This window comes from Lithobates pipiens, unplaced genomic scaffold (genome assembly GCF_037356315.1).
Source record: "Lithobates pipiens isolate NorthernLeopardFrog02 unplaced genomic scaffold, aLitPip1_a1.2 Scaffold_19, whole genome shotgun sequence".
Taxonomy (NCBI): Eukaryota; Metazoa; Chordata; class Amphibia; order Anura; family Ranidae; genus Lithobates; species Lithobates pipiens.
In genome coordinates, this window is record NW_027507764.1 from 241,776,789 (window position 1) to 241,791,573 (window position 14,785).

The following is a 14,785-nucleotide window of genomic DNA, read 5'->3' on the forward strand; positions in this document are numbered from 1 at the left end:
TGAGTACTGTCCGTGATACTTTTTTTATTTATTTGCACATACAATTTTTCAGGATAAGCTTTCGGGGTATGTCCCCTTCTTCAAGGTCAAAGCAGTACTGATTCACACATTTTTAAGCAGAATGTTAAAAAACAAAAAAGGCATGTCTCTGAGGGAAAGGAGAGGAAGGAAAAAAGAGAGAGAAACGCATACAAATCCTAAAGATAGCAGCAGAGTTAGTGAGATGAGACCGAGGGAGAGCTGTAGAATGGAAAGGGGGGTGGGGGAATGCTAGTCACAGAGGGGGTCATAAAACTTTAGTATAATAGGTAATGAAACCAATATCTAAATTCAGGTCATTATTTTTTGTGTCAAAAAGAATTCATTCTTAGTTCAAACGTTTTCCTTTCCTGGATAGTTCTGAAATTCCCTTTAAGAACTAAAACAGGTCTTCTATAGTGTGGTCCGGTTGTGAGAAGTGATGTCCCACAGGTGCAAATAAATTGTCTTCTTTATGTTTTTTGATGGCATGTCTGTGCAAATTCATCCTCACTTGTAACTTCTGTCCTGTTTCACCAACATAAAATCCTTTGCTGCACCTTTTGCATTGGGTGAGGTACACAACATTAGTGGAGGTACAGTTGTAAGATCGATCCCATGATACTGAAGGTCCCATTTGTGTGTGTGTGTGTGACACTTTTCGATAGATTGATCTGGTTGCATAGTTTGCAGCGTTTTTATTGCAGGGTTTGCTTCCATTATTTGTGACTTCATACGCCGAGAGAAGTTTCCTGCTGATTAGTTTGTGTCTGAGGTTGGCTGGTTGTCTGAACGCCAGTAATGGGGTTTGTTGGAATATTCCTTTCAGCGTTTCATCCTCTGTTATAATGGCTTGTAAATCTTTGATTATATTTTTGATCCCTTCATGTGGTGACTAAAGGTACTCGGTTATTTATTTATTTTTTTTTCTCTGTGTATTGGAGGAGATTTTTCTCTTTGGGTTTTCAAGGCTGTGTTTTATGCTGTTATGATGGTTTTGTCTTTGTAACCTTTCTTATGGAAGAAGTCTGCCAGTGTGCTGAGATGTTTATCTCTATCTTCTGGGTCTGAACAAATTTGGTGGTATCTGATGGCCTGGCTGTGTATGATGGCCCGTTTAGTGTGTTGGGGGAGAAAACTGGAAGTGTGAATATAGCTGCAACGGTCAGTCGGTTTTCTGTATATTGACGTGTGAAGCTTGTCATCCCTGATGTATACTGTAGTGTCTAGGAAGTTGACGTGTTTTGAATAATCAATTTTTAGTTTGATGGGTGAAAAGTGTTGATCAATGAGAAGAATTGGTTAAATATACAAAACATTTAATTATTTTCATGCCTCTTACGCTTGAAAAGTTAGCATTTCTTATTTATATGACCATACATAGACAGGAAGATATGTTTTCCATTGAACTGAGGGTATTATTTAATTTGTTCTTTTCTTGTGATGTAGTAAAAAAAAAACAGCTTGACAGACCCATACTAGATCTATGAGCAACCGCATGTAAATTAATGTGCATCTGTTTACGTTCTTTTACCTCCAATCCATCACCTTTGGGTCTCATAAAATGATAGGCGTGACTAGCTTTGACTAAACGTAATGACACTGTAATTGTACTCTAGTTCTGTTACTATTAGACAAGTTGTTACAATATTCAGGTAATGGATGACACTGGGAGGCCAAATTGTGTAGTAAAAGGGTGTCACAGGTAGCCAAGTGGAGAAGTCTGCTCTTTCAGGGCTCTGTTTACATTCAACTTGTTACAAGGTAGGCATCTTCACAATGGTTCTCAAGACACGCAAGGAAAGAGAGACACTGGTAACCTAACCGGGAGTAGCTTGGTATCCCCAAATATACGAAGGACTCCTTTTTTTAAAAGTATAACTAATTGTGTAGTTGAAAAAAAATAGTTGCTCTCACTTACTCCACTCTAGAAAAATTATACAGAATATCTGTTAACCATCTAGTCCTTGGAAACGGACTTTTATTAACTTTAGATATATTAGACTACTATTTGATTGAAGGGGATTTTCATTTTACTTGAAAAGTGTTTTCTTAACCTTTTAGAAAATCGCTTCTAAATGAAAATTTACTTTGGGACCTTGTGATTTTCCATGTCAGATCACTGCATGATGTTTACTATGGCTTATTGATCACTTCTGCTGGCCTAATTAATCATTGTGTGACGCTTGGTCATCACTCCTACAGGCCTAATTTGTCAAAGTATCTTTAATAAAAATTGTTTACCCACAACCCCCAATCACATTTACATTTTCAGATTTCAATTTGTGTTTTATAATTCAATGTTTTATTTTTCTCACGATTTAGGAATAATGAATGTAAATCAGTAAGATAATATATATATATATATATATATATATATATATATATATATATATATATATTAATTTATTCATTCATAAGACTTGCAGATCACTTTTTGTATGCTGCATTTTTCTGCAATTATTATAATTTTAATGTACTTTGTTTTTCAGTGTTGTGGCGTTGCTTTAGCACTGTGGTAATCTTCCTCTTCTTACTGGATGAACAAACCAGCTTGCTGGTTTTGATCCCTGCTGGCATTGGCGCTGTGATTGAGGTGAGATGTAATTTATAGGGTAACCTAATAGATGCTTTTTGTTTATCTAAACATAGCTGTAAAATAGTCAGCTGTCCATTCTTCTTATGCAACTAAATGATGACCCAGTGATAACCAACAATTGTGTTTTTTTTTGTTTTTGTTTTAGTTTAGTTTTAGGACATATATGCACCCACATATATTTTTTTTTTTTTTTTTTTTTTTTTTTTGAAAGATGGCAATATCAAAGCAAAAATTTTTTTTTGCTCCTCCGTATTTAAATTTAGGGCTCACTCAAACTATGTGCATTTATTTTTCTGCACTGAAAAAACACCAGTCACTGCAAGGGCACATGGAAAATTAATGCATTCAATTCCCCGTGTTCACACTACATTAATGATGTGCTATTCGGTGCAGTGCGGGGAAAAATGCAGACATGCAGCTGCTTTTTTTTTTTTGCAGTGTACTGGATGGCACTGCATGTCACTGGGCTGTTGTGTGCGCAGAGGCAAATGGTCACTTTTTACAATTCAAAGTTTAAAAAAGAAAAAGTAAGCAATGCAATGGGCTTCAACGCACAACACTCTGCTAAAGCAGAGCATTTAAAGTGTGGTCAGTGTGAGCAAGCTCTTATGTGATATTTCTGTAAGTAAATTAATTAAACTACTGGATCAACAAAAATGGTTTGAAGACCTTTGTATGCGTCGCACATGTTTTTTTTTTTTCCTCAATGATAAATTTAAGCCAATAAATGACAGTTGTGCATTTAATGTGCATAAATATGTAATATTTAGGTTTGTCACACACAGTGCCTTTCAGTCCTTTAGCGCCAGCCTCATTTGGCCTCTCTCCAATGACAATATTGTTCCGATCCACCTCGCTAAGTGACTGACAGCTGGCTCCACCTTTCTGCTTGTGGAAAGACCCAGAAGCAGCCATGCCCACCCCCTCCACAGCCCAGTGCTCCAATGAGTGGTCATGTGACTGGTCTTAGAGCCGATGTGATACAGCTGCATCTCGACATTGATGCTGCAGCATGGCATAAATATAAGGTTTGTTCTCCTAATCTTACACTACTGGACACATGCATAGCATCCATAGACCATAAGTTATAGGCTTATGCCATCAGGAGACACTGACAAAGCTGTTGAGGACATGTACCCCCCCCCCCCCCAAATATAACCACCTCCCATCACTTTGCGAGTCCTCAGTTTTTTGATAGTGTGTTTCTTGGAAGGTGGAACAAATTTTTGCTTTGATTTGCAACTGCTTAATTGAAGTTGTTTCTTGAGAAGTGGGGAAAACCTGTCGAGGCTGCTAACGAATCTTTCCAGGAAATAATTAGAGGGGGTCCCCGGGTTACGAACCCGTTAGGGACTTGCCTCCTGTTCTGTGATCCGGAAATGTTTGTAAGTCGGCTGCGCATGCGCAGAACAACAATTAGACGTTTCCGATGTTCTGTCGAATGCTGTTCGGCGCATGCGCAACAAATTACGGACATTTACGACCTTTTCAGAGGCTCCATCTGGCGGAGCATGCGCAGAACGGCAGAGGGTCCACGCAGAATGGCAGAGGGTCCCCTCAGCACCCTGTTCATAAGTAGAAGTGGTTCGCAAGTCGGGCGTTCATAAGTCGGGGACCCCCTATGCCAGTAATCGTTCATGTATATTTTGTTAATCTAATCCAACAAATTAGTTGATCGTAACCAATTTTGTGTTTTTCTCCAGGTTTGGAAGGTCAAGAAGGCATTGAAAATAACTTTCCAGTTCACAAGTCTAATTCCTGTAATCAAGGTGAGGAGATCTTGCACGTGATGCTGCCATTTGCTATATTTAAAGCCCAGCTCCAGCCAGAACATTGTGGGACATAGAAAGTCATAGACTATCTGGTATATTGTTGTGTACTGGAGGTTTGGACACTAGCAAATAAAAGAACAATCTATCCAGCATGCCTCAGTAGCTGAAATTGTCCTTTGAAAGTTAGAGGTGTTTTTTCAGCTATATATATATATATATATATATATATATATATATATATATATATATATATATATATATATATAACATTTCTTTTTATGCTTCTTCAGTTGTTCCTTCAATCATGTTTCCTTGCTGCATTGCTGCCTGAATTAATCTCTACTTGTCAATTATCAAGATTGGCCTTTTTTTCAGCTTAGCTTTGGAATGTGTAACCTAGACCCTGGTGAACCACACATTGCAAGGCTAGCCTCAAAGTCACCTTTGAGCACTGGGTCCTTCATTAAGCATTTTTTATACCCCGTTGTGGTAACAAGTTATCCACAGCGCGCTTTCTTGGTCCAGAGCCGCTGGCATTGCCTCGTAACTTTCCCTGTCTCTAAAGCACTGCTTTTCAACTGGGGTCCCACATCCTACCAAGAGAGCAGCTGAAGGGGGATTCGAGGCAGATTTACAACCTACAGACCACTGAACTATGTCTCACAAACTACATTTCTCTTTCATTCATTGACGGACACAGCACTTTAATCTTGACCTTAGGGTTATAGCGCCACCTTTAGGAGAGGACTAGGCAGAACACATAAAAAAAAACACAACACTGCCCAGGGGCGGTCCTACTGGCTATAACCCCTCACTCTGCTTCCGGCAGCCCAGTTTTTTTTTCCTGCCTAGTCCAGAAGGACCTGGCTCCCTGTGGGGACCAATGGTAATTGGAATTTTTTCGTTTTCGGTTCCTGTGATCTACAATCAACAGCCGGGCTGGTTGACAGGCTGGATAATATAGATCCTGGTAGTCTCGGCAGCCTGGCCATCGAGCATGTGCGGCCCTTAGCTAGTTCATCCACAACATGCCCCATTCTGGTCCAGGCCAGTGAGCTATATGCTCCGGGGGAAACACATATGACTGGTCTACTGCTGTCCGAGTCAGTGTGCTATAGCCGACAGCCACCTCATACTGCTCGGGTGATGGGTCTATGGCATGCGTCCAGCAGTCCCTGCAGAAGGGGTAAGTATGGTTCCACCTGTCTTGGCTGGATGGAGCAGCTGGGCATTCCCTGGGAGGTCGACTAGGGGGTCTCTCTATCTCTCTATCTATCTATCTTCCCCTCCTCCCTATTCTAGGGGCCGCTGTGTGACTGAGCATAGGGGCTGCGGAGCACGTACCAGGCAGGGTGCTGCGATGGATGGTTGGTGGTCCACTCGTTTTTTTTCTCTTTTTAGGCTGCCGTTTTGCTTGTCTGTGTGCTGCCATGTGGGGGGAATGGGGTTTTCAGATGTTTTTTGCTGAGGCGGCCATTTTCTGGTAGCCTCAGGTTGGTCATGCTCTAGTGCTGGGCGGCTGCTTTAGACTTGTACAGCGCGAAAAGGACACAGGACACCTTGTGGCAGGCAGAGAGGAGAGCGGACGGCGGCAGCACAGTGCAACACCTGGGTCAGGGTGGTCAGTCCTGCAGGGAGCCCCTCAGTCTGTGGCAGCTAGGAGGGTGGACATTTATGGTTGCGTGCCTTTTGGTCTCTAAGGGCGGCAGGCGAGCGTGGGTTCGGCATGGCTTCAGAGGCTGGCGCTTCTTCTCCAGACATCCCTGTTTTAGCAACCGGTTCCCCCTGCACCTGCGGTGCCTATGGACGCTCTGTCGGCGGTCCTGTAATCATTTGTTGCCAGGGTGGAACCATCCTCTGGGGAGAGCTCTGATTCAGACTCTGGTCCTGCAGTGGCAGACGGCCCCTGTTCTGACGTTTCAGAGGATGCAGACCAGGACCATTCGAACAGTGAGGAAGACTCCATGTCCATGTCAGTGCAGGAGAAAGCGCTGATAGGAGCACTTATCACAGCGCTGCAGGATACCTTAAAGATAGAGGATATGGCGGGTCCCACAAGCCAGCCCACACTGCTAAGGTGTTTCCGTATTTAACTTATTTTGATACGTTTATTTACAAGGAGTGGGGAAACCCACAGCAGACCTTTTCAGTCACAAGACATATGGCGGTGCATTACCCTTTTGAGGAGAGTTTCCTGAAAAAATGGACATCACCTCCAGTTGTTGACCCCCTGGTATCCAGGTTAAATAAGGTAACCACGATTCAGGTGGAGGGGTCCCCCTCTTTCCAGGACTGTGCCGACAGAAGGGCTGAGGCGGTTGCCCGGTCCATGTTTATGCTGGTGGGGGTCAGCACTGCGGCCAGGGTTAGCCACGGCCCTAGTGTCACAAACGCTTACTGAATGGGCAAAGTTGTTGCACTGCGAGTTGGGGAAGGAAAAGGTTTCTCTGGTCTGTGTGGAACTGGCAGACCAGTTGGTGCACAGCCTTAAGTATGTCTACTGCTGCGTGGGGTGATAGTACCTGTCCCGATGTAGGAAAGGTTTCAGGGATTCTGCTCCAATTTGTAGCCCCAAAGAAGGAATTGGTCCGTCAAGTCCTGGATCTCAAGGCCCTCAATTGCTTCGCGAAGGTTCAGGGTGGAATCGGTTTGTTCCGTGGTCGCTGCACTTCATCAGGGGGATTTCTTGGTGTCTTTGGACATCAAGGATGCATACTTGCACGTCCCCATATACGTCAGACACCAGAGGTTTCTGCGATTTGCGGTCGGGGACAAACACTACCAATTTGTAGCTCTTCCCTTTGGCCTAGCGACAGCGCCAAGGGTCTTCACCAAGTGCTGGCCCCAATCCTAGCATTGCTCAGAAAACAAGGGATCGCAATCATGGGTTACCTGGATGACCTCCTCCTTAGAGCAGCTTCCGCCTCAGAATTAAGTGAGGATGTGGCGATCACCATACAGACTCTCTCGGAGTTTGGTTGAGTGTTGAACCTCCAGAAGTCGGTGTTGGTGCCGACTCAATGCCTGGAGTACCTGGGGTTGATTCTGGACTCTTCAAAGGCGAGGATCTTTCTCCCTTCGGACAAGCTGCAGACTCTTCAATCTGCGGTGCAGTTATTGATGTCCCGCAGGTGGTCGTCGCTGCGTTTTTGCTTGCGAGTTCTGGGTCTCATGGTAGACACTTTTGAGGTGGTACCGTATACTCAATTCCACACTCGAGTCTTGCAGAAAGATCCTGTCAAAATGGGATAAATCTCCGACATTCTTGAATTGTCAAATTTGGGTGAGCCGGCCAGTCAGGGATTCGCTTCTCTGGTGGCTGAGGTCTCTGGCCCTTTGGACAGGGAAGTCGTTTCTTCCTCTTCATTGGACGGTAATCACCACGGACGCCAGCCTGACCAGCTGGGCGCAGGAAGAATCCCGCCTGCCGATCAATGGAGCTTCGGGCAATCAGGCGGTGCCTCTCCACATCATCGCAGAGGCTTCAGGGGCGTCCGGTCAGGATCCAGACGGACAATGCCATGGCGGTGGTGTATGTCAATCATCAAGGAGTGACAAGGAGCTCAGCTGCAGCGCTGGAGGTCTCTTACATCCTACAGTGGTCAGATTGGCTTGTGCCGGCTCTGTCAGCCATATACCTTCCAGGCCTAGAAAACTGGCAAGCGGACTATCTCAGTCATCAGTTGCTGGACCAGGGGGAATGGTCACTTCTTCCGGAAGTGTTTTGGATCATTTGCCTAAGGTGGGGCATGCCAGATTTGGATCTCTTAGCCTCTCGGCTCAATTGGAAGGTACAGAGGTTTGTGGCCAGGTCAAAAGATCCCTGGGCGGATGTGTCAGACGTGTTGGTGGCTCCATGGAGGCATTATTGGCTGATTTTATGCCTTTCCCCCGCTCAGACTCCTCCATTGTCTGCTACGTCCTTGGTACACTGACTTAGTGCGAATGGTGGCGGATGTTCCTTGGCGGCTGCCGATGTGGGAGGACCTGCTGTCGAAAGGTCTGATACTTCACCCTGCTTTGCTGTCACTGGTTTTAACAGCACGGCTGTTGAAAGCTAGGTGCTGAGGGACAGAGGATTGACGGCTTTGGTGATTTCCACTATGCTGAGGGCGTGGAAGTCTTCTTTGCGGAAGATTTATCATCACACGTGGAAGGCCTACATCTCCATGTGTGAGGAGGTGGGGTGGCGTCCACGTACATATCAGTTTCCAGGATCCTGCTGTTTTTGCTGCGAGTAGTGGACCAGAAACTTGCATTGAGCACCATTTAAGGGACAGGTATCAGCTTTGGCTGTCTTTTTTTTTCAGCGACCGTTGACAACTCACTCATTGGTACGTACGTTTGTTCAGGGGGTTGGGCGTGTGGCTCCTCCTGTACAACCGCCACTGCCCCCGTGGGATTTGAATCTGTGCTCTCGGTGCTTGAGAAACTGCTGTTTGAAAACATTAGGGAGATCCCTTTGTTGACACTCTCTCAGAAAGTAGTCTTTCTAGTGGATATTACATCTGCAAGGTGGGTTTCTGAGTTGTCATGCAAATCTTCTTTCTTGGTACTTCACAAGGATAAGGCAGTGCTGCGTCCACAGCCGCCTTTTCTTCCGAAGGTTGTTTCAGCTTTTCATCTAAATGAGTACATTGTGCTCTCATCTTTATGTCCTCGGCCGTCGCATCCCAAGAAGGTTGCTTTACATTCTTTGGATGTGGTCCGGGCTCTGTGGGTGTATCTGTCTGCTATGGCTCCTTTCTGGAGGTCGGACTCTGTATCGGTGGTGGGTCCGAAGAAGGGCCTGCTGTGTCCGTCAATGAACTAAAGAGAAAATAGGATTTTTGTACTCACTGTAAAATCCTTTTCTCTGATGTTCATTGACGGACACAGCACCCACCCACACTGTTTGTTTGTACTGCTTTTTGCTGAACTGAGCTAATGGAAGCAGAGCGAGGGGTTATAGCCAGTAGGACTGCCCCTGGGCGGTGCTGTGTTTTTTGTGTTCTGCTTCTGCCCAGTCCTAAAGGTGGCGATATAACCCTAAGGTCAAGATTAAAGTGCTGTGTCCGTCAATGAACATCAGAGAAAAGGATTTTACGGTAAGTACAAAATCCTATTTTTTGGGGGGTTTGTTCACACCAGGTATAGTACCATAACACTTGCTAAATCAAATGTTTTCCCACATCACATAAAAATTACAACTCGAGGACTATACCTCACCCAACAGAGCTAAGTAGGACTCTGAAGAGGTAGATCCTATAACCATAGAATAGCAAGATTCCCTGATTACAGATTTCAGTTCAGTTCAAATCATTAGGGGAACATGAGCTGGGGTCATCTGTTGCAGTACGACTGTCCCTTCTGTGTCTAGATGCAGACATGTTGCCCCATCTGTGGCAGTCATGCCATTTCTGATCCAAATTTAACTAATTCCCTGCAGGATTCTGTCTACAGAGGCTCTAATGCTTTCCCCTGCAGAGTCCGTCTCCAATCTCCCTACAGCCTTGGAAGACATTGAGCCAACAGTTGCAATGACCATCATTGACTCAAAGTCCATACGTTCCCTGTGATGAAATGGGTTTTGGGTAATATCTGTATTCTGCTATTAACTCAGGTGTTAAAGTGACTTGGGTCATTTTGATGCTGTATGTACTACTCTGCATCTGGAAAAATCCATCTGCTGTCTTCAGCCTTGGATCTTTTTGAGCTCCTACATCTGCTAAGTTCTTTCGATTACCCCGTTATACAAGATAAGCCTGATGCAGACTGAAGGATCCTGGAACCCATCTGAGCTTATGGTGGAATTTGTTTCACTTTGGGAGGGAAATTGTTAAACAGTGGTCTTTATTCTCTGTGGATCTGCCAGTGACCAACTTTTTCCAGGGAAACCACTTACAGAAGCTCTGCTTCTTGCATTATATATTAATGAGAAGGGACTCCTCCTGTCCTAGGCATTTCTGGGGACAGACTGACAGTGTTTAGAAATCCATGAGGCCTTTTTTCTTTTAGGGATGCTGTGTGAATGGGAACACACAAACATAATAGGATTTTCTCAACTTGACTGCCAAAGTTAAATACATTTTAAAATGTCTCTGTCCACTGCTGTGGACTGCTTTTTGTTTGAGTAGCAAATGTCCGTAGCCCCACACTACAGTTGTGATGACTTGCTAGAAGCATCTAAGCATATCTCCCTGGTATGTTTTCTGTACAGATGGTAGAGCGCTGGTGTTGGGAGGCAGATGCCATTTCCAAAGATTGCCTGACTCACTTGGTCTTTGAGGGATGCCATCTCTTCAGACTTATGCTTTAGTTCATCAAGGATGTCACTCGAGCACACAGCGTTCACCTGCGTCAGTTTAGGAAGTCCAGAATAAGATTGGTTGATCCCCATCCTTGTCCTTCATCTATTTATGGAGTAGACACACCCAGATATTCTAGGCCTGGTTCTCTGGCAGCCTGCATTGCTGGAAGCAAGACACCCATTAAGCTTTCAGAGAAGTGTTTATCATGATACAGCGCCCCAATTTTTCAAAGGGGGTATAATTAGTTAAACTTGAAGGTCCTTGGGTAGCTTCCCTTTCAAGCATTTGTGTGCAGAGAGCACCTGTTTAGGTTTACAGACTAGTCCATTTACTCAAGCACTCTTCTGTTGTTTTCTCTACCCCTCTGTGCCACCATACAGATTAACAGACCTTCCCCTCTCACCTTGGGGTTCCCACGACATAACATCTCCTGTGTCAACTATTGTCTCTTGGGGCTTGTAGGGCCACTGGTATGATAACTGGAACCCATCAGTGTCATCATCTTTCTTTCTCTGGGGTGATTCGCTGACAGTTCAGTCTGCTGGGGGGATGTTCTCTGACCTAATGGGGCTCTAAATCCTCAGTGTTGCTCCTGCGCAACTAATACTACTCTGTGTTGGCTCCAGTGCCCTAGTATCTTCTCATGGCAATCTCATTGGGGAAAATTCTACAATCTGCTTTTAACAGAGCAGTTGCTGTAGGCCCTTGCAGTTAGCATTTCTACAATGGGCTTATTGCCAAATCCATTCAGGTCTGGTTTTGTTGCGCTTTGTGGCTGGGAACTGCACGTCACCTGTAGGCCGCATTAACCCGCATAGTTGTCATGCTATGTTTGTCCTCATGGTCTCTGCCATTATCTAGGGGTCTGCCCCTTCCATTTTATTTTTTTTTTGTCTATCCTATTAGCTTACTCTGCTGTTATATGTTTTGTTTCTGAGCAGGTTTAAACGCATAACATTTTTTATATATTGCAGCTTACCAATGCTTACATCCCCCCACCCCCCCCCCCCCACACACTTGATCCAGATCCAGTCAGAACACACTTCCTGTCTTAGGGTGTCTACACTCTGGATGGTGGAGTAACAAAGACTGCAGCTAAAACTAAAGGAAGGGGGCTAAAAAATAAAATGAATGCAGCCACTGCATATAAAAATTGGTAAGCTGCAGTATAATAAATGATTGCTTTAGGTTTTAATGCTGCTTCTGAGGTTCAGAAAGTTCCCTAAAAGAGCAATCGGGTGCCCTATCAGACAGCTGATAAGCGAATCTCTCCCCATCTCTAGGTGTTCCTCTCATTGGAGAAACATAGTCTCTGGGACTACGTTCTGGTTTTCCATAACAGTTGGTTCCTTTTACATCATAAGATCCCTCTTTGGTTGTGTCTCCTGGTTTGGACACCAATGTAGGTACTGGTGTGCTTTTACCACTGATGGGGGTCACCATCAAGACAGTCTGATTCCTGTTGTGGACAGTGCCTTTGTCTTTAGTCTTATCTACCCAAATCCACTTAAGGGGGATCCTCGGGAGACCTGTGTTTATCAAGTGGAACTCTCTGAACATAAAGGAGAGTTTTTATGCCCCACTGCGTGTCTCAGACCCTGCTCTGCAAATGATGGCCTTCAAGGGATGGCCTAGTGTTTCCCTGAGCTGTAGACAGCACTAATACCCAACAGGATATGACTTCCTGTGTCACTCCATGGACTCCAAAAAAGGATTTTACTGTGAGTACAAAAATTCAATTTGCTTCAACTTTGAAGTAGGGAATAGTTTTCATTTGTCAGATTTTGATTTAAATCCGCTTTGATTTAAATCCCATTCTGCTATAGGCCAGTCGGGAAGTGGTTAATGTGATTTCTCCTCACTTCTTGCCTTAATGACATCCTGATATATATACTTACCAGCACATAAGGGTTAATCTCCTCAGTGTGGCAGCAAAGATAAACACCATATGACCCTATTTGTAAAGGCATCCATGCAGCGCAGAAAGTGCAGTTCCTGAATTCCAACAATGACTCCTTCAAGCGAATTTCAAAAGTAGGTTAAAGCCACACATCTTCTGCTGCAACTGCTTAATGCAAAACTCTGCTGGCCTGACATTTGTGGTAATCGCAATAAAAACCACTGCAGCTGAAAATTGTGCTAGCATTCTTTTGGAATCAACAATAGCAGCCTGAGCTTCTAATCCTTCTCTGCTCTTTCCAAAAAAAAAAAATGTAGTTGTGCTTAACTTGTTTTGTTCTACTCATATTTCCTTTTTTTCATAGTTTGGAACCTACAGTGAATCTGAAAAGAAAACTGAAGAATATGATACTCAGGTATTATTCTGTTACATGTGCATACAAGAATATTTCAACTTTATTTTCTGGTTCTCTGGTTCTCAAAATTGTAGGGGTTATTATGGCCTAATTTTAACAACGCTCCAGACAAAATTATTATGCTGGAGAACAAGCACATGCTACTTGAACTTGTCTTCCCTTTCAAAAACTCACTAATAAATGTTGTTGAGTATTTCAGGGTTGGCCAAATGCTGATCCTCCATTGTACAGGATGATGACAAATCATCTTCGTTAAAGAATCGAGATCGCGATTCAAACCCCCCCCCCCCCCCCCGTGATCTTAAAGTGATTGTAAGGGTTCGCTTTTTACATAAAAAAATAAAAATAAAATAACAAATATATCATACTTAGCTCCACTGTGCAGCTTATTTTGCACAGAGTGGCCCTTGAATCTGCTCTTCTGGGGTCCCTCGGCTCTCGCGGCTCCTATCCACATCAGATAACCCCCTGGGAGAAGCGCTCTCCCGGAGGGATTACTTTAAGGGCGCAATCCCAAGTCCAGCATTCGGCATCCATAGAGGCCGAATGCAGGAGACGGCGCCCGCGTCATTGGATTTGATTGACAGCAGCGGGAGTCAATGGCTGCGCTGATGTCTATCTGTCCAGGGTTCTCAGCTCTTGATTGGATAGATTGATAACATTTCCCAGTGGGTCAAGTTCCAGGGCCCAGGTAAGTAAAAAGGGGTGCTGGGGGGGGCAGTCACTGCCAATGTTTTTTCACCTTAATGTACACGTAGGTTTACAACCCCTTTAACACAGCATTTCCCTGATTCAGTTCAGAGAATTCTCTGCTCAAGCAGACTGCTGTAAAAAAAAAAAAAAAAAAAGGCAGCCTGCCAAGTTTATCACCATGTGATATGTAAATATTTTTTTTTAGCAGAGAGCCTAGAAAATAAAATGACTGTTGCAATATTTTATGCCACACTGTATTTGATGTCACACTGTATTTGCACAGCAGTCTTTCACACAGTGTGTTTGAAAAAAATGCCTTTAATGAATTAAAACAAAAAATGAAACCGTAAAGTTAGCCCAATTATTTTTGTATAAGGTGAAAGATGTTACCTCGTGAGAATCATGTTTTTTATTCAAAGCAAAAAAAATTAGGATTCTCATTTTACCCAGAATCGTGCAGCTCCAATTTACATTGAGAAATGCTGAATTCTGGAGAAATAAAAGGTTTTCCCTTGCAGTGGCTCCTCATGCCTACTGCAAGGATTAAAGCAGTTCTAACCCTAAAAAAAAAAAACCTTGTTCCTTTAAAGTATGTTAGACATCAGTGCTTGTGCAGTGTTATTTGTTTCTTTCTATGCTGGTTGACTGCCTGTTCCTGTGTTTGCTGACCACGCTAATCATGGCTGCCGATCCATGATATCGTGGTCACTGCGTCATCCCGCTGTGTTCATTTTTTTTTTTTTTTTCCTTGCTGGTTTCATGAGCTCTGCCTCTAGGCCCCAAGTTGGGTGTGTGGACCCAGAAGCGCCTGTGGAGTGGGCGGGGCCTAGGCACAGCGAGCAAGAGAATGCACGGCAAAACAAGCAGGCTTAAGAATCATCTGGATCATTCTCTCCTCAGCTGATAGCGAAGGAGGAGCAAGCAGGCTGCACACGGGACACAGGAGCGGTGCTGCACATAAGGGCTGCAAGTGGCATTCCTGATACGGAAGGACATTTTTCCCAGCACTAGGCTGAACTTAATAGCGGCATCATTCTGTCATGATTATGTTCAGCAAGTACTACAATTTTAATAGCGCCTCTGCTTTTGTGCTTAGGA

General features: G+C 44.1%; 1 protein-coding gene across 2 annotated transcripts in view; it reads left to right on the plus strand.

Annotated features, from left to right (window-relative positions):
* Window positions 1-14,785, plus strand: part of CLPTM1L (CLPTM1 like) — a 164,241-nt gene that overhangs the window by 104,427 nt on the left and 45,029 nt on the right. For both annotated transcript variants that reach the window (XM_077491849.1, XM_077491850.1), the window contains 3 exons: window positions 2,511-2,614; window positions 4,321-4,386; window positions 12,944-12,994. In XM_077491849.1, the coding sequence (XP_077347975.1) occupies window positions 2,511-2,614; window positions 4,321-4,386; window positions 12,944-12,994 (221 nt within the window). The remainder of the gene's footprint in view (window positions 1-2,510; window positions 2,615-4,320; window positions 4,387-12,943; window positions 12,995-14,785) is intronic.